The sequence below is a fragment of the Carassius gibelio genome, chromosome B10 (genome assembly GCF_023724105.1).
Source record: "Carassius gibelio isolate Cgi1373 ecotype wild population from Czech Republic chromosome B10, carGib1.2-hapl.c, whole genome shotgun sequence".
Classification (NCBI taxonomy): Eukaryota; Metazoa; Chordata; class Actinopteri; order Cypriniformes; family Cyprinidae; genus Carassius; species Carassius gibelio.
In genome coordinates, this window is record NC_068405.1 from 15,008,522 (window position 1) to 15,029,738 (window position 21,217).

The 21,217-nt window shown below is 38.3% G+C and overlaps 2 protein-coding genes and 1 long non-coding RNA gene across 7 annotated transcripts in view; 2 read left to right on the top strand and 1 right to left on the bottom strand.

Moving 5' to 3' along the window:
• cxadr (CXADR Ig-like cell adhesion molecule) overlaps positions 1-5,239 on the top strand; it is a 71,178-nt gene extending 65,939 nt beyond the window's left edge. Inside the window, exons 4-7 of the mRNA XM_052566588.1 lie at positions 353-508; positions 636-758; positions 957-1,095; positions 2,649-5,239. Coding sequence (XP_052422548.1) covers positions 353-508; positions 636-758; positions 957-1,095; positions 2,649-2,922 — 692 coding nt within the window. The 3' untranslated portion in view covers positions 2,923-5,239. The remainder of the gene's footprint in view (positions 1-352; positions 509-635; positions 759-956; positions 1,096-2,648) is intronic.
• Positions 5,240-9,988: 4,749 nt separating this feature from the next.
• On the top strand, positions 9,989-16,113 carry LOC127966910 (uncharacterized). 2 transcript variants are annotated; one of them, XR_008155741.1, is made up of 4 exons: positions 9,989-10,445; positions 10,898-10,971; positions 11,055-11,105; positions 15,619-16,113. It is a non-coding gene; the product is annotated as an uncharacterized LOC127966910 (long non-coding RNA). The 2 variants fall into 2 exon arrangements; XR_008155740.1 differs by lacking the exon at positions 15,619-16,113 and adding an exon at positions 12,578-12,845.
• Positions 16,114-18,619: 2,506 nt separating this feature from the next.
• The window catches only part of LOC127966381 (autism susceptibility gene 2 protein homolog), a 322,819-nt gene continuing 320,221 nt past the window's right edge, over positions 18,620-21,217 (bottom strand). For all 4 annotated transcript variants that reach the window (XM_052567307.1, XM_052567309.1, XM_052567308.1 and 1 more), the window contains one exon: positions 18,620-21,162. In XM_052567307.1, coding sequence (XP_052423267.1) covers positions 19,938-21,162 — 1,225 coding nt within the window. In that variant the 3' untranslated portion in view covers positions 18,620-19,937. The remainder of the gene's footprint in view (positions 21,163-21,217) is intronic.

Sequence of the window (21,217 nt, forward strand, 5' to 3'; positions counted from 1 at the left end):
ATACTCATATGTACTCCGTAGATTTGTATGCACAAGTCAATATACACTTTGTACAGATGTGTTTAGAAATCTTTAGCATGATATCCTGTAACCTTAAATTAGTTTTATGCCTTTGTGTTTATTATCTTTTATGCATAATTAGTTTTTCGTTGTTAACTCAAATACTTTTAGTTCTTACTATTATTAACACTACTAATTATTACAAAATAATATTCAAATGTTTATATTGCTGACTGATAAGTCTTCAAATTGTAATAGCTCAAATGTAGCATTTATACATGAAACTGCTGGCCCTTTTAGTAGGTTTTCCTTTTTTTCTAATGAGCTCATCTTCCTGTTTCCTCTTCCACAGTGCGCCCCTCTAAACCCAGATGTTATGCAGAGGGTCAGACTAATGTGGGGAAAGATATGGTGTTGAGATGTAGCTCTGCGGAGGGCACACAACCACTGCAGTACATTTGGGAAAGAACGACAGGCAATAAACTTCTGCCGCCCCTGGCAGTGCTAGGTAAATTCCTTGGAGTCATGTACTTTTGAATTTGTATTTATTTTTATTTTTTTACAATTTTGATAAACTGTCATACTCTGTCAGAAGTCTCAGTTAAAATGAAGAATTTGTCTGCTGCTGTGCACAGATCCAGTCGGGGGCACCATGAGTCTGAGGAACGCGACTGAGGCAGCTTCAGGAACATACAAATGCATTGCTAAAAACCGTATTGGAACAGAAGAGTGTTTGGTGGAGGTCAACATCACACAACGTGAGTCTTCATAAGCCTGCCTATTCCTGTTTTAAGATTAAAATAGCAAAGTCGGAATTTCAGCCAAGGTGGTGCATCTTTGTCATTCACTCATTGTCTGACTACAGTAGTACAGTATGTGGTGAATGGGCTTATGGGTTACGTCTTAGACTCTAAACTTGTTTAACTTAAACTATCTTTCTCTCTGTTTTTTTGCAGCCCCGAACACAGCTGGCGTCATCGCAGGTGTAGTAATCTGCATTCTGCTGGTTCTCATTCTTCTCGCCCTCCTCCTCTTCTGCTGCTGCCGTGCCCGCAACAAGAAGAAGTACGAGAAGGAGATTGCCTATGAGATCAGGTACTACACACACACTTGAACGTAATCCACTGGCATGTCTATGTGAACCTTTTCCAAGAAGACCCCAATTAATCATATAAATAAGGAGTCCTTGAGAAAAACACCTGTATAATTCACCCAAAAACACACTGAATTACAAGAACCAGCTGCTTCTCCCAGCTGACATACTGTCTCGAACCAACGGTCTTCAGCCTAATAATGAAACAAGAATGAAAGAGAAAGGGAGCTCTTGGCCCAGATGCCATTTAGTACGTCACTGTCCCTATAACTGTTTGATTCACTCAGCCTCTTCATCCAATCACAGACCTGCGCTATGCTCACTGATGACCAAACAAAGCTGATGGGCAACGAGACTGACTAGTGATGGCGTCACTCTTCCTCTCTTACCCCTTTTGTCTTCAAATGAAAGGCTGGTGTAATCAGTTTTGTGCGTATGTTTGTTCAGTTGATTCCTGCTCTGTCAGTGCCTCCCCCCTCTTTCCCTCTCTCGCTCCCCCGACCTATTGAAATCGCATTCCTCTCTGTGAAGGGGCAGGCCCTGTATTAGGCCCCCCTTGGACCCCAGCACTGGACACTCTGTCTGGGAGGCATGTGCTGCCTCACATAGCCCATGACAAAAGAGGATTATCCAAATAAGCCAGCTTCTCTTAGAGGAGACCCCGCTGTCTCGCTCTCGTTTGCTGTATTCTGTGCTGTAATGGATTATTGCTGCTGAATACTTGTTCATTTGGAGGATGGGGGAAGAGCAGGCCCTATGGGCTAGACTGGAAATCCATCCATAGCCTTATTCAGCCAATATGAGGCCTGAGTTGCAAAGCACCAGAAATAAACAAACAATCTTGACTCAGCTGTAATTCTAGCCTAATTGTGCCCATTCCTCCCCGTGTCAAAGTCTGATTGTGGGGCGGAGAGAGATATTTGGTTTGGATTGACCTGTATACACAGTGAACGGGTTTTGAATTCTAATGAAGCATGCTTTCAAACTCAAAATTTATTTCAGTGAGATTTAACTTGTTTTGGTTTGGTTTGAAAATTGCCTAGCTACTGCTACATTGTAAGAAAAAAGAAAAATTTTCTAACAAATACTGTTCTTTTTAACGGTTCATTAAAAAAAAAAAAAAAGTACATTTTAAAATAATGATATAGAGAACTGTTATCTTAAGTTGAAGCAATATTTCACAATATTAACATTTTTACTGTATTTTTGATTACATAAATGCAAACTTGGTGAACATACAAGACATTCAAAAACATTTTAAACAATTATTAACAACCCCAAATGTTTGAACAGTAGTATTTTCAAAACTGGATAAATTTAGTCTGCTAAATCAGTCATCTGGTGCAACCAACAAAGTTGTTTTCTAACCAACAAGCAAATGGGAAAAACAGTAATGATGCAGTATAAAAGAGTGTATAACCTATGTAAATGTTGCATTTTGACCATTTCGTGACAATTTGTAAAATGTATAAAAATCTTTCTAGTGTTTATTTTTTTAAGTGCAGAAAGAATTCTGATGGCTTCCCTCACTATTTTCCCTCCCTCCCTCCCACAGAGAGGATGTCCCTGCTCCAAAGAGTCGTGTTTCAACTGCACGCAGTTTCACCAGCGTGGGCAGCCAGCGCTCCTCTCTGGGCTCCATGTCTCCCTCCAACCTGCATGAGTACACCAAGCCCCAGTATGACAAGATACCCTCTGAAGAGTACGAGAGACCCCCTAGTCACGCCCCTATTCCCCCACCCAGCAGAATGGCCGGCCCCAACCTCAGCCGCATGGGGGCCATCCCTGTCATGGTCCCTGCCCAGAACAGGGATGGATCCATTGTGTAAATCTGAACTGGGATCATTCTCCATTCATTTTAGACTGTCACTATTCTATTCATTGTTCTAGCGGAATTTGTGAAGGAGCAAATGAAGGTTTCTGCAGAGAGTCGAACTCGGCTGTACCATCTCTGATAATACAATTTGACTCGCAGAACTTCAACACACATTAACAAAAAACTTTATTCAATAGAATGCAGAAAGATGATTGATTCACCTGCTCCTGTTTTGTTAATAATGCAATGCATGATGTTCTTTTTTCTTTTTAAAAATAGAAGGCCCTATCTAATATAAGGCACTTGAATTGTTTGCCTATTAAGTGATCTCCAGATATAAAATGAAACCCATTGAACTAAATGAAATGTAGAACAAACCATAGTTATTGGCTTTAGATGAAAACTCCCAAGCTATTTGTGATTTTCTTTTTGCTTTTTTTATCAGTTTGAAACATTTTCAGGCAACTTTAAACCATTTATCTATGACACGTATCTCTTCATGCTATAAAAACCTGGTAAAGATTTACACAAAAACTGTGAAAAAATCTGTGGGTTGGCTTTGGTTTCTGGATGAGAAAAATGTTTTAAAAAAAATAGAAAAGCGTTTCCATGCGATGTGTGTGTATATATGAACATGAAATTGATTTATCTGACAGTGAGCTAATACTGTGATTCTTAACCTGCTTTGATTTTTTTTAATGGACCATTTGGCAGTTGTAAACTCCCATCGGTACATGTCAGTGTAATTAGTGTTCAAGTCTCTGATTGGTTGTTTGCTTGTGCCCCAAACCCGCAGCATAGTCGTAGTCATCAGAATAAATAAGATTAAAGGTTTATTTCAAAAGATGCTCAAGCTGGGTGGTAAAATATGGTTCACTGAGCAATCAGACTTTGGCAAGTTTGAAGACCAGCGGCACCATTCACCACCACTCTTCTGCCCAGAAAAGCTGATCACAGATGTCTGAGATGCTAACCCTAAACCTGCATTTGGCCTGGCTCAATTTATCCCGGTTTAAAGCTGTTTGTCATTTTGACATGTTAATTTATAGTTGATTTATTAGATGAAGGACATTTAATTGAAGGATTTGTTCACGACACAATTTAAACCAATTGAAGGAGGTCAACTTGATGAAAGATTGTCCATAGATTTTAAAAGACTTGAATGTTTATGAATGGGTATATTGATTAGGATTAAGTCACCGTATTCACCACCGTGAGTGTCACCAGTCTTTCTTATGGTTTGGGTTACTGTATATTTCATCCCACAGGGTCACCCTAATGTTCACTCTGTGCCTTTTTTAACTTTGGGTGTAATGAACTGGTGTCACTAGTGGGTCCATGTCAGCAGTGCAAGTTAATAACACACGAACAATTATAAAATAATCATCATTTTAAGCATCTTTTGATTAAGAATGAGTAATGCAGATTTTAACATTGCATGATTTGTTGCCAGTTTCTGTGCAACCCATATTACTCAATATATTGATAGAAGTATAATGAACTGTTGTTGTTTTTGTTTTGTATGTTTTTTTTTTGTTTTGTTTTTCCAAAAATGCTGGATTTGGTCTCATGAAAGGGTATTGTGTATGCTGACAGCTATATGCTGTCTGTCTGTCTGTCTGTCTTGTGTGTCTCTTGTACACAAATAGCAGTCTTCTCACAATCTGCTTGTCTTTTGACCAGGGTTCCTGTTGAATGTGTAAATATATTTACTGTAATATTTGATTGCGTTAGTCTTTACGACTGTAATATGCTGCCGCTTGGGCTGTGAATTTGATGAAGGACAAGAGCATGATCAGGCTAATCATCCACCATCTGGATAAGGTATTATTAACATTTAATATGCATATGCTGTTATTACCTAAAAGCACACGCACTTGTGATTTCCCTGGCTTTTATTTATTAAGCCTGTAAGAATAGAGTTGCTGTTACAGGATCAGTTCAGCTTGTTTAAACATTGAGACTAATGCCAGTGTAAACATGGAAATCTGATCTTTGATCAGCAGTCCTTCACTGCTAGCTGTGCGAATTGACATCCTTGAACCGAATCATCTGTTTTCTGTTTGGATGGGGCCCATTTGGTATTTCTTTACAGTAGAGGTTAGGCTGGTTCTTTGTATTGTGCCATTTAAAGAGATAGATACTTTCCTTCTAATAAGAGACAACCAATGATTATTAACTGTAGATGTTTTCTTTAAAAAACTGTATACTAATATTAACTTTTTGTTTCTTCCTATGTTTTTGGTTTGCACATCATGTAAAATCCTCATTTTATTTTTGTGTGCTTTTGTGGTGTATTTTTGAATAAAAATGAAACTACTATCGTTCTACACACTTTCACTGAGATATTCATTCATTTCCACCTCTTCATCCTGCTCTCCGCAGGCTGCTGGCAGTACTGACGCTTTTCAGAGTGATTAATTTTAATCTCCCGTTGATTTCCTCCTCTAACTCCAGGTGAGGCCATTCTCTCGCCGCCTAATGACCACAATTAATCAATGACTCGCAAAAGCACCGGCAGCTTCGCTGACCAAGAGCTACAGAACCTGAAGCGATGGCGGTTTGCGTGCACATGAAAAAGGCAGTGCATGTGGAGTGGTGCCCTTGAGGGTGCTTCATAAAACATGCTGCCCGAGTCAGTCAGCCGAGTCATTGCAAATAACTAATTTGTACCACAAGCTCAGCCATTGTTCTGGTTTAAGACCGATAAATCAAAGTGTAAAAACGGGTGACAAATTGCTTTGCTTAGCTTTGATTAGACTGAGGGTCAAATAATTGGCTTTTAAAGGACTCGTATATGGGTTCAAATACTTTAACAAGTGTGTAATACATTTGTTAGGGTTGCAAAAAGTTATTTGTGTGCTATAACAGAGTGTAACTAAAGTTCCCCCAAAATGAACCCAAATCTGAATTCTAAATTCAGATAAGGCACACAGTGGAAAAATGGTGTAGAAACAAAAATTCCACTCAGAAATTGCTAGTACATTTCATAATTACCAAGAAACGTCAAGTAGTATTTTCTTCCAAAACAGATATTTTTTAACCATAACAAAAAAAAATTGCATGTGAAAAACTGTATTAAAATGATTTTTCTTAGTGTGGGCAATTTTAGTTACTTGACTGATGCTACCCTTTTTGTTGAACACACTTGAAAATGAACTGGCCTTTCTTTTTTGAATGCACACAGTTTTTTTTAAATGAACGAATTCACAAGTGAAATTTGAGACTATGCTGAAGATTTTAAGCACATGGCGCATACATTTAAGCTTTTTCTGTCACAAATGTATTGCTTTGGAAGATTTAGTACTCAAGTTATATGGACCACTTTATTTTTTGTCATTTCTAAGCTCAATACACCCAGTCTGAATTATAGAAAAATATATTTTTTTAATGGTTCTGTTCTACACCATGGGATAAAGTTATATGCACCTGGAATATTAAAAAATATAACAGTTGTCAACTGTAGATTGATGTGGTTATATTAAAATATTTATTTAAAGGTTTTTTGTACATTTCATCCTGTGTCATGTTGTCGAGTTGGGTTCTCGGGACAATCCTGTCATAATATTATATATGATATATGAGACCGATAAACCACTGCTGTTCTAACATTATGGCACTGTGAATGTAAGTTTACCCGTGTTTAAATGTTTTTATTTCTTTTCTCTCTCCCACAATGAAGGACTTCAAGCTACCTTTAATTAATATCCATTTAATTTCTCAGGCTGCGATCAATACCATAACAAGAATGGTGATCAATAATTAGTTGCAATGATACTGATGTCTATAGCAATGACAGAGTTCATAATGTCTTGAAGTCTTAATTATTGATCTGTAACCAATCACAAACCCAAGCAAATCCTTAACTTATGTAATACCGAGCAAGTGATTAACAGCTGGATGTCAGTATATTTTTCATTAAGGCAATTCTGGGAGGAATAATTGTGCTGCGAATATGTAGTAATTTTAGAGGCAGCATGCTCAAGCCATCAAAAGCACATTAGACTGTAATGTAATTGTGTTAATGTAAGGGAAATTCATTTCGTCTGAGCTGCGTTTAACTCCCGGAGTCAGTGATGTGTGCTGTTGGGTATTTTCAAAGCCCATCTCTGCTTTTGTGTGTGGGATTTGACTCTGAACACGGCATTAATCCCACACAATGGAAAACATCACTCTTATAGACCTCCTGTCCTTGGGCTGAGAACTGCCGTCAGTGAGACGAGGACATGGAAACGTCCCACCTTACTAGTCTTATTTTTCCTGCTGAAGGTAATAATTGTTTGCATATTACGAAGGCAGCAGGTAGGATGGAGGGTGTTGATTGCTGATTGGTTGGATGCTGCATGTTTCCATGGTAACGTTATCAGGTTGTACACAGAGAGTGGAAGCATGGAAGAGGGGAGAATTTATTGCGCAAATGTAATACTCTGAGCCCTAATAACCGAAGCCTCTCAAAGCAGTGGTGAGCATTGCTCAAGATTTGCTTCACCCATCACCACTTGTCTTCTTGGAGAATGTTCCTAGTCTTTTTAACTAAACAGGATTCTTTCGAAAGAAAGAAATATCAGTTGCAGGTCAAAAATGTACATCTGGTACTGAAGAAAAATTTAATGTATAGTGAAGTATATAATATATTGTTAATTTTAAATAAATTGGCCTGGGTTCTGTATAACTGCCAGTAAGGGCCGTGTAGCACAGTCTGGAATGCATCATGTTTGGGAGCCAGATAACAGATACGTGCCTTCCAGGGGGTTCTGTTTGCTTATCCTCCACTAAGGAATGTGGAGCCAGTTAGACAACCTGTCCATATGGTTTTAATCAGATGTGAACACAACATTCACAGCATGTACTGTGCAGTCAACCGCTGTAATTTTCTAGAGCTATTAACTAATAATAGCATATTGAGATTTCAGTAATGTTCTGAGTCATTTCTAGTGCTCTTTATTCTGATGTTTGGGCTGTACCAGAGGGTTAGAAGACACGCATGCTCTCACGGGTAAACGTTAGATATTCCCACCTGCTTTGTGTCCTTTAACTCTGACATTAATTTATTTTTTAACTACCTACATTTAATAGTTTATTTGTTAATTTTTGCTCAATCATTATTATCATCAATAAGTATTGCATTGCGTTATATGTTTTTATGTCATTTAACTTTTTTTCTTTCTTTTTTTTTTACCCATCTATCCTGGATCCTCATGTTTTGAAACTCAAAGCGTTCTGTGTGAAAGTCCCTAACTGTAGCCTGTTTACGTTTTCTAAGCTGAAGCTACATATGAATTTAGCCCAATAATATGGATCACAGGGGCACATTAATGACTTGAATGCTGTTCATCCAATCACAATCTGAACTCAGGGCTGCCAACTTTGCTGCTCAATGCTACAAAAACACATTGTATGCTTTCCAGAGTGCAAACACAAAATTATGTTTTATTAACAAAGTTCTGGAGGAACATGTTCAGATAATTAAACTAATCAACACGAGAGTTGCATAATCAGCAACCAATCCAATTAACAATATACTTTACTGTATATGTGTACTGTATATACTGTAAACAACAGACTTCTGTTCCTTGACAGTTTTTGCAGAAGCCCTCTTCAGCACGCCAAATACGCATAACCTCAACTCTGCTTATTATATGAACTCATGAATACACTGGAGCCTTTACCAAATCTGTTTCGCCAATATCCTATTGCTAGAGTCTTAACTGAGGTGCTTTTCACTGTGTGAGAAAATGAGAGTTGCTAGCCTTGTCAGAGCGTGAGAACGGTGTCAACTGCATGAGTTAGTATCATGATGAACGCGTGAGAATTGGCAGCCCTGTCAGATAGATAGACAGTTAGATAGCTTTCATAATTTTATATCATATAGCTTTTAAGGAACAACTATTTAAGTGATTCGATATGGTTAATATTAACCATTCATATTGTACCAAAATGTTAAATGTACATGAACACACTTAAAGTATAGGACATTTGCATGTTTGTGGCACTGCGGTAATTTTGAAGTAGGCCTACCTTGTAACTACAGCCGTTTATAAAGTAATCACACAGCCTTGGTGGTTTATTTTCCAATTTTAATTTAATTGGCAAAGGACAGCTGTCATTTTAATATTACATTTATAAAGAAATATGAATAGTTGGTTTTTCCATAGCTGTCACACTTGTTATTGTTGATTAGCTGCTTAAACCGCATGAAATACAAATAAAAAAAGTGACTAAACTTTTTTTTAATTCATGATTGTTCAAACACATCTCTGTTCTACTTTTGTACTTTATGACAAGCACATTTTATAATTTATATTAACAGTTATATAGGTTATCATCTGCTGGTGGTGCCTAAAAAGGAACAATCAAACTGAGGAGCATCCATAGCATGAGGCATAAAGCTTGTTATTAATAAGCATGTTTTCTTAAAAAAAAAAAAAAAAAAAAAACTTTAGGCAGAGTTTTGTCTGACACACGACATGCCTAGTCAACATCATGATGACTGATACTGTTTTTAACATAAAATTATGCAAAAGTGTCACTTACTTCATTAATAACAATCTTCATTATTATTGATGAAGCTCTCTTAATTGCACAATGAATCTCTTATGTACATCATGTCTACACTGTTACAATGAGAGGAATTGCGAGCGTGTAAGAAAAAAAAATCTAATTTAAGAAGTGAGCGAATTAGATCCAACTTGAATAGAATGTCCAATCAGAGGTGTTCAAATCAACAGTGATTGGCTACATCGCTCAATGCTACTAAAACACACACTAACTAGAAACTTCTGACAAACTGGAGTCTTTACCAAACCTGTTTTAAATATGGTTTATTTTATCTGCTGAGAAAAAGGACGTTTGGAGCATGAGAACAGACAGTTGGGTGAGTCTCGCGCTGATTATGTAATATATTATTAAGTTGGCTTGAGAAAGCTAACTTACTGAAATCCTGAAAACCCTAGCAATCACATTGCAAAACCTTAGCAAACATCCCTGCTCAGCATAGCTTGGTCAGAGTGTCTTAAATAGCTTTCCAACCTGTCTGTCGACATATGAATCTGCGCACCTTGTTCGCGCAGACAGAATACGTCATTATCGCATTCACACATGCTGTGCAGACAGAGCTAGAATGGCAGACAAACATCAACAACCCGGTCTTCCTTCATGGTATAGTAATACTTTTTTAAAGTTTTCTCGCTGGTAAATGACACATGATGTAGCCCAGTAGTTCCCAGTGCTCGCACACATATTTTGCATGTCTCGTTTAGTTAACACACCTGATTTAGATGACCAACTCGAACTACGTGAATGAACTGTGTTCCAATCTACATGATCCCTACACCGTGTTCATTGCCCCCTACTCCCTGAGCAGGGGGTTACTTCACTTTGGAACATGTACTGGAATTGGGAACCGCTGTTGTAACCTATTCTATTGTAGTAATGTTGTCTCTGATATGATATTCTGGTCTGTGAGCGTATGCGTTCACGGGGCGTGGCTTTGGACAGCGATTGCAGGACGTTGACTTTCAGTGCTATTAGGCTCATGTAAGCATTTTACAAGATCTTCTACTGCACCTTTAATGTTGAGTCAAACCATACTTGAGTAACCATAGCAGAGAATTTTGGCAATATTTAATAGGCTATTAATTTATAGGTTTTGCCTGTATAATCAATTTTACTTCCATTTAGTAGTCTTTTAAAACATAATTTCATTTTTATAGCTTAAGTGAAAATTTTTTAGCGGGAAAACAACAGAACAAACGTCAGTATTAGAAAATCGTGATTCGTTTTGGCTAATTTTCACACTGTACCTCCATTTAGTCTTCTCTCAATTGTATAAATCAAGCATTTTGTTTTAAATCTGGTAAAGCATTTTAGATAAATAGCGCCTTGTATTTAAACACCGATAGTTGTTTTAAAAGTTTACAAAGCTCACAGAGTATTGCATAACAGTAATCAGACCCACAGTTGAACCTGAACCATGTATTATTTTGCAGCTCTTAATAAAGTTCCAGGCAAGCCCCTTTTATTCACTCTCCAGGCGCCAATATTTACTCACAATTGATGTTTGGTGAGTTTTTGAACCCTGGGTTAATAGCTTTGGATGCAATGAATTTAGCCATGTGTCTGAAGCTCCGCTGGATTCCATTACAGGCAATCAGCAGCACACAGACAGACGTGCAGCACTGAGGCTTCAACAAGCAGGTAATGTGTTTGGTTGTGGCTGTTAGAGGGTCGATGCAATGTGTTCGTTTTCCTCTCTTGTGGCCATATTGGGGTCATCTCCATTACAGCCATTGTGTCTGCTGTGTATCTGGAATATATATGTGGTATGGGATCTCCCACAGGAGAGCAGAGGTCAGGACCACTGAATTAGCTGTAGAGCCATTTCTCACCTCTTTCTTTTTAGTCTTTCCATCTCTCTTTATGTCTCTATCGTTCTCCATTTCCCCTCTGGAGATATTTCACACCAGAGGCTAAATCCAGTTAGGCAATTAGTCTCTCTGTGTCAGAGACGAAGTCTTCCCCCTGGGCCCACACATCATGCCCTGCGTAAGTGGGCCTCCAGGGCTCAGAGTTTGTGTGATGGGAGATAACTGCAGTCTGATCGGGCCTGGGTCTCTGTGGGAATAATGGCCCTGACAGACAAGCCAGGGGTCAGACAGAGACACTTCAAGAGACGAGCTGATAATTGGTAGAGTGGTTCGGTTGACGTGGTCTACCTTGTATGGTGTGAGGTTCTTTAGAACTTCACATTATTACCAAATTTAGTGCTGAAAATATCTGAATCATTAATGTGATGCTGGTTTTTTGACATGATTTATTATGGCATAATCGTTCATAGTTTTGTTAGTCTCTCATTGACTGTGAAGTGGCTTAAATAGCAGATGATTTGACTTGATTTAATGAAGGTTAGTTCAGGATTCCTTGTATACTATTGTAGTATGTGGTAATATTTAGAATGATCTTTTAGCTAATTCCTATATTTCAGTCAGTTGCCAAGGCAAGATTTGTAAGTTTCCTTTATTTTTTATTTCAGCAGTTTCAGTTGAATAACATTTTTTTTGTTAGCCGAAACGAAACTGGTAAATTATTTTTTGCTTCATGGTTACACCAAAGGCTTTTTTAGTCAATAGTTAAACTTTTTTTTTTTGAAAATGGTATACATTTTCCAAACAAAAAAAATGCAATGTACATTTCTGGGAACTTGTGGCTTTAAGATAGATTAAAGATTTTAATTATCTTTATAATCAAGACAAGCATTTTTTTCAGTTAAGTTTCACGCATAGTTTTTTTTCAAGCAATTACAGCACAGACTGATCCATGAAATGCATTAGAAATTGACTTGAGAATGTTCCTGTGTAACCTTGACATCATGCTCTGGTTTTGGTGTGTTACGATAAGATGAGTTTCACTGATAAGCTCAACATGCGTTAATATTAATGAAATCTGACTGTAGAGAAAGCTCTACGGTAACAGAATCCATAGCATAGTTTAAAACAGCTAAAATCAGTTTTTTCATTGCATGTCATAAATATTACATTGCACCGCAAACATGTTATTTACACGGTTCAACTGTTGAGTCTCGCTTGTTTGGAGCCAAAGCAGCTGTTTTTGTCTTATCAGTACTTTGTGTACCACAGAAGAATCTCTGGCTTATTTCAGTCTGTTCACAGGAATCAAGGACATGGGGCTGGTGCACGGAGCAATGCTTCATTCCTCTGAGGAATTCTCTCTTGTAATAGTAAATTCCAGAATGTTCTTCTGTAAAGGGGGCTTGGAGACAGTACATTTTTTAAGATGATATTTCATTATAATATCTCTTTCATACACATATAGGATTCACTGAAATACTGAAGAAAGAAGAATATGCGTAACCAGAAATAGACAAGGATTTGAATGTTTTGGATGCATGTTGTTATTATTGTCAGGAGTGAGATTGAGTATTTGTATCTAATCCCCTCCATGGTTATATTTATGCAGACTGAGGAGATTTTTAGCATCTTATAGTGGAGGGTAGGAGAAAGAAAAGCGCAGCACAGCATGCTGGAGCGGATGTTTTAGATTTGCAGTGCAGCCAGAGGAACTGATGTTATTCACTGTTTGATTGATGCTTCTTTCATATGTCACTCAGTTACTGAAATGCAGTTTCATTTGCTGCTGTATCATGGTTAAAAATGCTAAGCCAGTAAATCACTGAAATCAATGCAAATGGTATGCTACGCAATTTAAAATGGAACACGGATGTAGCAAGTGATCACACTGTTTAACCTGTATTTTCATCAATGCGTATTTCACTAAATTTGACGTCATGATAGTTCCTCCTATCATTGTCTGTCTTGCTCTCACTTGACTGAAATAGTCTCTGCTTTTTGGACTTGAAGGGTTTTTCCTGTTTGGCAGCATTCATTGTTTGCATGCCTGTGGGTGGCTCTCATAAACCAGGCCGACCGGCTCGTTAACCTTCTCCGATGACAGCGCGAGCAGGATCGGCCCGTGTGCCACGCCCTGCCCTGCACCTGTCCCTCCATCTACCTGCTCCTGCTGGTTACATTGCCAAAGCGCTTCTGTGACCCCTTCAGATTTAATGAAGGCACTTTGCTGCCATCTAGTGGTGGAAAATATTGTCTGCTTTGTTCTAGCCAGGGTGCATTATGTCATGTCTGCTTGAAATGTTTCTGTTTACAGTAACATCACCTGGTTTCCTGTTAACATCAGGAGCTCCTGGTGGCCCTCTAGGTAACATATGTATAATTTTTAACATCTTAACAGATATGAAGAGTTATGAAAACGATGCGTAGTACAGCTCTGGGCTTGTTGTTATTGTTGTTATTGTGTTGCAGCTCCATCTCCTGGCACAGCTCTTGTGCATGTTTTTTTATTAGGCCATTTAAAGCTACACAGTGTAACTTCTGGCCCTCTAGTGGTAAAAAACGACATGCGTCATGAGGAGGAATTGTGTTTTTGTTGGGACTCGGCTCTGAATGTGGCTCGTGCTACAGAGGGCAACATTACATCTGAGAAAGTGCATACAGTATCAAAAATATACAAAAATAATTTGTTAACACGAGATAGAACTATTGCTAGTCTGAGGACGAATGTTCTAATATGTAAATAACTTCACTGTTGTCAGCGTCTTTCATAAAATATCTTAACTGCTAAGTAAGTAAAAAGCCATCTCTCTCTGGCTTCCTTATTTATCATTAGGAGAGAGTATGGCAGCCCATTGAACCGCTCACGGAAAAGTTATGATAGAGGAGAGTCTCAATTGTCACCATAACAAATTTGGAGTCTCTAACTCAAACTCTGTAGCGCCACTTGTCCAAATTTTCACTCATGTTTACGCTAATAACTTTTGAACCGTAAGGCACAAAAGGAAAATTATTTTTTTCCCCTCTGAATCCTTGGCTTATATCGAAAATTAAAAAATCGTAAGGTTTGTTTCCCCCCCCACGCTATTTTAAATTGTTTGAAAAAAAAAAAACATACTTTTTCAAATTCGTCCTAGATGGTTTGTCTGATTTTCAACAAATCAACAATTGGCTCAGATCAGATTCAGACCACGCTGGCAAAAAGTTATGGAATTGAGTCAATGTGTGTCTTATTCTAATTTTTTTTTTACTCTAAGATTGACAGCATATGAATTGGTTAATTCTTTTTTGATGTCTAGCGATTATCAAAATGGATTTAACCATATTTGTTGGTACTTTCTCTAATTTTGTGCTGCCCTCAGTTGATAATATTATTAAGCAGATCATCAAGTCTAAGACTTGCACCTGTTCCTTGATACCTTACCTACTCTTTTAGTGAAATTCTGTATCCATTCAGTTTCTTCTATTATTACAGCTATTGTGTGTTCGTCATTATCAACTACTGTTCTTTAACCTTTAATAATGGTTTCTATCACTCCAATTCTTAAAAAGACTGGCGCTGATCCTAATGATCTAAATAATTACAGGCCTATTTCTAATCTCTTTTATTTAAAAAAAAAATACTTGAAAGATTAAGAATACATGTTCAGATCCTGTCTCAGTTACTCTTGGTGTTCCACAGGGGTCGGTGTTGGGTCTGCTTTTATTCAACCTTTATATTCTACCACTTGGTTGTATTTTTCGTTGTTATGGTATGAATTTTCATTTCACAAGTGTACATTTCTACAAGACCTAATGTTTCTCATCCCTCTCTTGATTTTACTCAATGTCTCCAGGATATTAATATTTGGATGACTAATAATTCTTTTTTTTTTTTTATTAAATACCAATAAGACAGAATCCCTCCTTGTGGGTTCTAGGTCTGTCTTATCTAAAACTCAATCATTTAATTTGTTCATCGATAATTGTTCTGTTAATTTTTAGTTTTGGAGTTATACTGGATGATTTGCCTTCGTTTGGTTCCCATATCAGTAATATTTCACTTTCTGCATTTTTTTAAACTTCGTTCTTCACTCTCTTAACATAGTACTGAAGTGCTTATTCATGCATTGGTCACATCTCTGATTGATTATTGTAATTCTCTTTTATTTGGCGTTCCTGAAAAGCAACTTAATTGATTACAGTTAATTCAGAATTCAGCAGCTAGACCCGTTCATGTACTGTCGATCACATAACTCCTATTCTTTCTAAGTTGCATTGGCTTCCTGTTCATTATTGTGTACATTACAAAATTTTACTTCTTACCTACAAAGCTCTTCATATTTTGGAACCTCATTATCTTTCAGATCTTCTGCATCTGTATACTCCTTTGGCTCTTTGAGATCATCTTCTGCACATTCATAGTCTGTTCCAAACTTCAAGATGAGTTCCTTTGATGGTGGGGCTTTTAGTTGTGCAGGGCCGAAGCTATGGAACTCTGTACCTTTGCACATTTGCCAGCTGGATTCTGTTTCCCATTTTAAAGTTCAGATAAAAACTTATTTGTTTAGAATTCCTTTTAATTTGTTTAGATTTTCTTGTTTAATTTTTTTTTTTATAATGCTTGCATTTGAAAAATGGATCTCCGCAAAGGTTTGGTGAACTTGGTGTGTGTTAAAATGAGCAAGACCTAATGAAATTGAAAAAGTGCTAATAACTTTTGTTTACATTAGCCTATGAAACTGATGTTGATTGATTCCTTGGATCATGCTAAGAATATCGATACCAATTATCCAATAATTGACTGAATTTCCTGTCTGCCATTTTTAATTGTTAAAAAAAACTTTTTCAAACTCTTCATAGACTGTTAGTCTGATTTTCACCAAATTTGATTCGGATCATCTTCAGACCAAGTTGGCAAAAAGTTATGGCTTTTGTGTCGATATACGAAACTACAAAGTGATCTGAATGTGCCATTGTCACCTCAAACTGACCATGCCACATTCATTTGGTAACAGCGTCGCCTATTTGTCAAAAGTAATAAACCATTCATTAACCATTATGAATTTTCCATAAATTCAAATAACTTATTACGTTATCTTATTTTAATCAAATATTCCAAATCAAAATATTCCTTGGGTTATGCCAAGAACATAGATACCAATTTTGCGATAGTCTGCTTAAGTTCCTGTCCGCCATTTTGTTAGTTGAAAACATACTTTTTCAAACTCCTAGACCGTTGATCTGATTTTCACCAAAATAGAGTCCGATAATCTTCAGACTGTGCTGACAAAAAGTTATGGATTTCATGTAAATTCCCAAAACCGTTTTTGTAAAGCGGCGCAACAAATTTGAGGTTTGATGCCAAACTGCATCTGAGAAAGCTTTGACATACAGTATTATTGACACCAAACTACATTTTCAACTCACACCGAGTTCTCAACATCGATTTGATATCAGCAAAAATGACTATTGGTCAAAAGTGATAATTCATTAAAGCATCTTTACTAGTTGTTGTATTTATGATTTTTTGATGCTAAATGTTATGCTTGGCTCCTTTTTTCTCTGCTGTACTTGGCCTCATAATTGCTGCTTGCAGGTATATTTAATTTGTTTATACAACCAGAGGTTTGGTGTTTTGCATGGCCCACGATGAATTTTTTTTGCTTGTTTTTTTTAGCTTCACACTGTCTTTGCAAATTACTGCACATTTTATCCTGACTGTCTTAAACATTGTCATTTTGCACTCAATAACATTTGTTTAATTTTAATGATTAATTTTTTTTTACATTGTGTATCTTTAAAATGTATGAGAATGTACTGTTGTTACAGATGCTTTTTTCCACTGAGATTTATTTTCATGTTGTATGTACATAGTTCAATTCAAGTTTATTTGTATATCGCTTTTTACGATACAAATCATTGCAAAGCAACTTTACAGAAAATTAAGTTTCTACAATATTTAGCAGTAGCTTATCAGTGGTGACTGTCAGTTTGTACGCATATGACAGGAATTTTCAGAAAAAGACGTAGTCAGCCAGACGATGAACACTTTTAACAGCAATTATTATATGATGCTGTCACACTTGTAGCAATATTTGTTAGTTCTGTTTGTTGATCCAGGGTTAGCATCATCTGAGGTCCTCTGAGGGTCAGCATCATCTCTTCTCAGGTGTTCTGGATCCAGACTGGAGCTTGTGTAAATCCTAGTTACCATGCAATATCAATCCCATGGCAAAACTGAGTAACAAATAGAGACATATTTAGCGTAGCTGCTGTTCCAACAAAGTAAAATTACAGTATTTTCCGTCTAGAAGTCACACTTTTTTCATAGTTTGGCTGGTCCTGCTACTTATAGTCAGGTGCGACTTATTTATCAAAATTAATTTGACAGGAACCAAGAGAAAACAATACCGTCTGCAGCCGCCAGAGGGCGCTCTATGCTGCTCAGTGCTCCTGTAGTCTACCACTGAGCAGTGTAGAGCGCCCTCTGATGGCTTTAGACTATAATGTTTTCCTTTTGTTTCTAAATAAATGCGACCTTATGTTTTTTTTCCCTCATCATGACGTATTTTTGGACTGATGCGACTTATACTCAGGCGTGACTTATAGTTCGAAAAATACGGTCATTTGTTTAACCCAAGCTAAAGAATAATAATGCGCATTTGATCAGATACAACTGCGGTCACAAATTATGATATGCATTATTTGAATGCTTGGCGAAAGAGAAGTGTTTTTAATCTAGATTTAAACAGAGAGTGTATGTCTGAACCCTGAACATTATCAGGAAGGCTATTCCACAGTTTGGGAATTCTTTAGTGGACTTTGTGTTTTGTGACCTAGTTAGTGACCTAAGGCTAGTTAGGTTTACAGAAGCTAAACCATTAAGGACCTTATAGGTAAGTAATAATAATTTGTAGCTGATACGGAATTTAATAGGTAGCCAGTGCAGAGACAGTACAATTGGGATAATATGATCCTATTTTCTGGACCTGGTAAGGACTCTAGCTGCTGCATTTTGGACTACCTGTAGCTTTTTTTATTGAAGATGCTGGAAAACCACATAGAAGTGCATTACAATAGTCCAGTCTAGAGGTCATGAATGCATGAACATACTAGCCCTTTGAGAGAACTGGATCTGTTTCTGGACAAACTGACTGTCATCTGTTTGCATAACACTAGTAAAATGATTAGTCTGATGACAGTTTCAGTCTGTATAATAATCCAAGAGGTTCAAGATGTGTTTTTGTGCTCTGAAGAATGACCCAAGTTATAAATGCTAGATTAGTCTAGACTGCTAACAGATTTTGCCTGTGTATTGACTTTTTTTTTTATGCCAAGTATTGACAAACAAACTTTAGAACAGGATTAGTTCACATTTTTTAATAACATGGCACAATTTACATAACACAAGTTTAACTGAGGAGCATGCTGTCGCCTCACCCTTTTTTTGTACATGATCTAGAAAGGACTTCAATTTTTACGTACATGATAAACAGCAAAAAAGTTTCAATCTCTTTGCAATACGTATTGACTACCCACTACTGCTTCAGTGGACATTTTAATGTTTGATAAAAAAAAAGTAAATTTTAAAGAAAAAAATAAACACTGCACAACATCTGAATTACACAGAGTTTAAAAGCGCACAACTATCCCTCCCATGGACTACTAAAATAGATCTCTGCTCAAAAAAAAAAAAAAACCTGTCCATAGCTTACAACTCGCTTTATCATTGTGTAGATACATAACACTTTAATACACCGCTAGACCAACACAGAATTGTCCTGCTTTCTGTACTCAGACTTGTCATGACATGATGGTAATGTGTTGTATTTTTTTTTCAAATTGCCACACTTGATTTAGAGGTAATTAATTCAGAGAATTTCGGGTTTGTTAGCTTCTTGGAACATTGGTGTATTTGCAAGGATTGTCAACACAGAGCTTTATAGCTTGAAGAACATAAGCATGTTTCTGCATCAAAAGTTAGGGATCATGTTTGTCAGATGTGTGAGTAAAACTCTTTCCAAAAAATCCCTAGTTAGGAACCATCACAATCTGAGTAATGTGTAAGCATGTACTGTTGCTCCAGCAGGAGAAAGAGAGGGTAGAGACTGTTTGTCCTCTGGAGGAGAGGAAAATGATACAGAGAGAGAGCCCACGCAAGAGTTGCATAGTTGAAAGAAGGGATGTGGTCTCTTGGACAATATGATCCTTCCAAACTATTAATTAATATGCAGCATAAAACTAAAACCGGAGCTTGTGCGCTCGCTCTCCTTTTGATCACTGCCCACTATGTACAGCATTTCAAAGTAAAGCTTTCATAACAACCATTTGCATAATTGTACCTTAATGTTTTTTTCCTTAAGGAGAGAGACACACCAACTTTACACATATCTACAATTTCTGCCTTTTTGCAATGTATTGAGGTACCTGTACATTCCAAGATCATCTTTCCAGGTTGGAGATCTAGCGTTTGTCCACTTGCTCGAGATCAGTGTACTGTACATGTTTAAGAATACATATCAATGCAGGAGTGAACAGGATAAAAGAGCATGAAAAATCTCAGTCTTTTGTACAAAAAACACACTCAACACAAATTAAACAATCAGTAATGCACAGTCTATATACAGATATGATACAGCCTCAAGTGCTTGCTTTTGAGTTCCATTACAGTCCATCGGGGGTTTTACCGTGCCTCGATGTCTTTGTGTGTGTGTGAGGGGGGTCTGTCTCTAATGTCAGTGCCGAGTGGGGTAGTCCGCCTGGGAGATGTGGAACGCACTCCCAGGGTTGGGATAAGAGGGGGCGGGGCACTGAGTGATGCAGTGGGAGGGGTTTTGTTAAGGATTCCATTCTGGGCAGCCAAGGCAGAGGAGGGGCTTACACGGGGGTAGTGCATGCTGGGAATTCCAGGGGCCATGAGACCCGGGTGAGGGAGGTGTCCGTCTAAAGCGGGGTGATGCATCGGGTGCAGACGTCCCTGCTCGTAGTCTTCTCTGAGCAAGTGAAGACGTTCCCGCTCCTCTAGGTGTGCTCGCTCTTGTTCCCGCCGCTGTTCCAAGGCCAGCCCGTGAGGGTGGTCTCGGTTAAAGTCATGAGGCTCACGGTCCCGGTATGAGCGTTCTGCTTCATAAATCCGCGGCGCTGCTAACCGGTGCAGAGGGTCATTCCGCAGGAGCAGATCCCGAGCTAATGGATCTCTCCGGTGGATATCAAGTCCCCTGTAAGGGTCCCTCATGGGATCCCAGTGAAAGGCGGGATAGGGAAACCTCTCTGCCCCTGGGATGGGACTGATACCCATGAAGGGGGGCACCATACGAGTCCTCTCCAGACTACTGATACTGTTTATGGGGTGCATGCTGGCCATGCCCATGGGTAATGGCATTGAAGATGGAGGGTGGAGAGCAGCAGGAGGAGGAAGAGGAGGAGGAGGTGCTTGCGGTGTGGACCTTTGCTCCGGGGATCTTTCTGTGGAACCATCCTGCTCCTCTTTCCTCTCTTCTTTCACCTTTATCTCACTGTTTTTCTTCTCATAGGTGATATCGGCCTTCTTCTCCAGAACATCTCGAGTCAGCCCGCCGTTCACCCGATCTATGCCACCTGCCCGCATGTAGGGTGACGCTGTAACTCGATTGGCCGGCTTGTCTTCAGAAACCCGGCCATTGTGGATGACGGGAGCGTCCTTGTCACTGTGGTGATTCTCCTTCACCTTGTGCTCATCGGTGTTGGAGTCCTTCCAGTCTGAGTGCTCTCGTTCTCTCTCGCGATCTTTGGGCTTGTCCTTGTCCCGAGACTCACTAGAAGGGATGTGGTTCCGGGAGGGCTCGGATGATCGGGTGTGACTCATCAGTGTGAGGGGGTTAACAGGAATCGGGGATGGATGATTCTGGTGCCTTTTTTCCGCAGGTTCCCTAGAGGTGAAATCCATCATTACTATCAGACAAAAAAGATTTTTGGATAGCATTC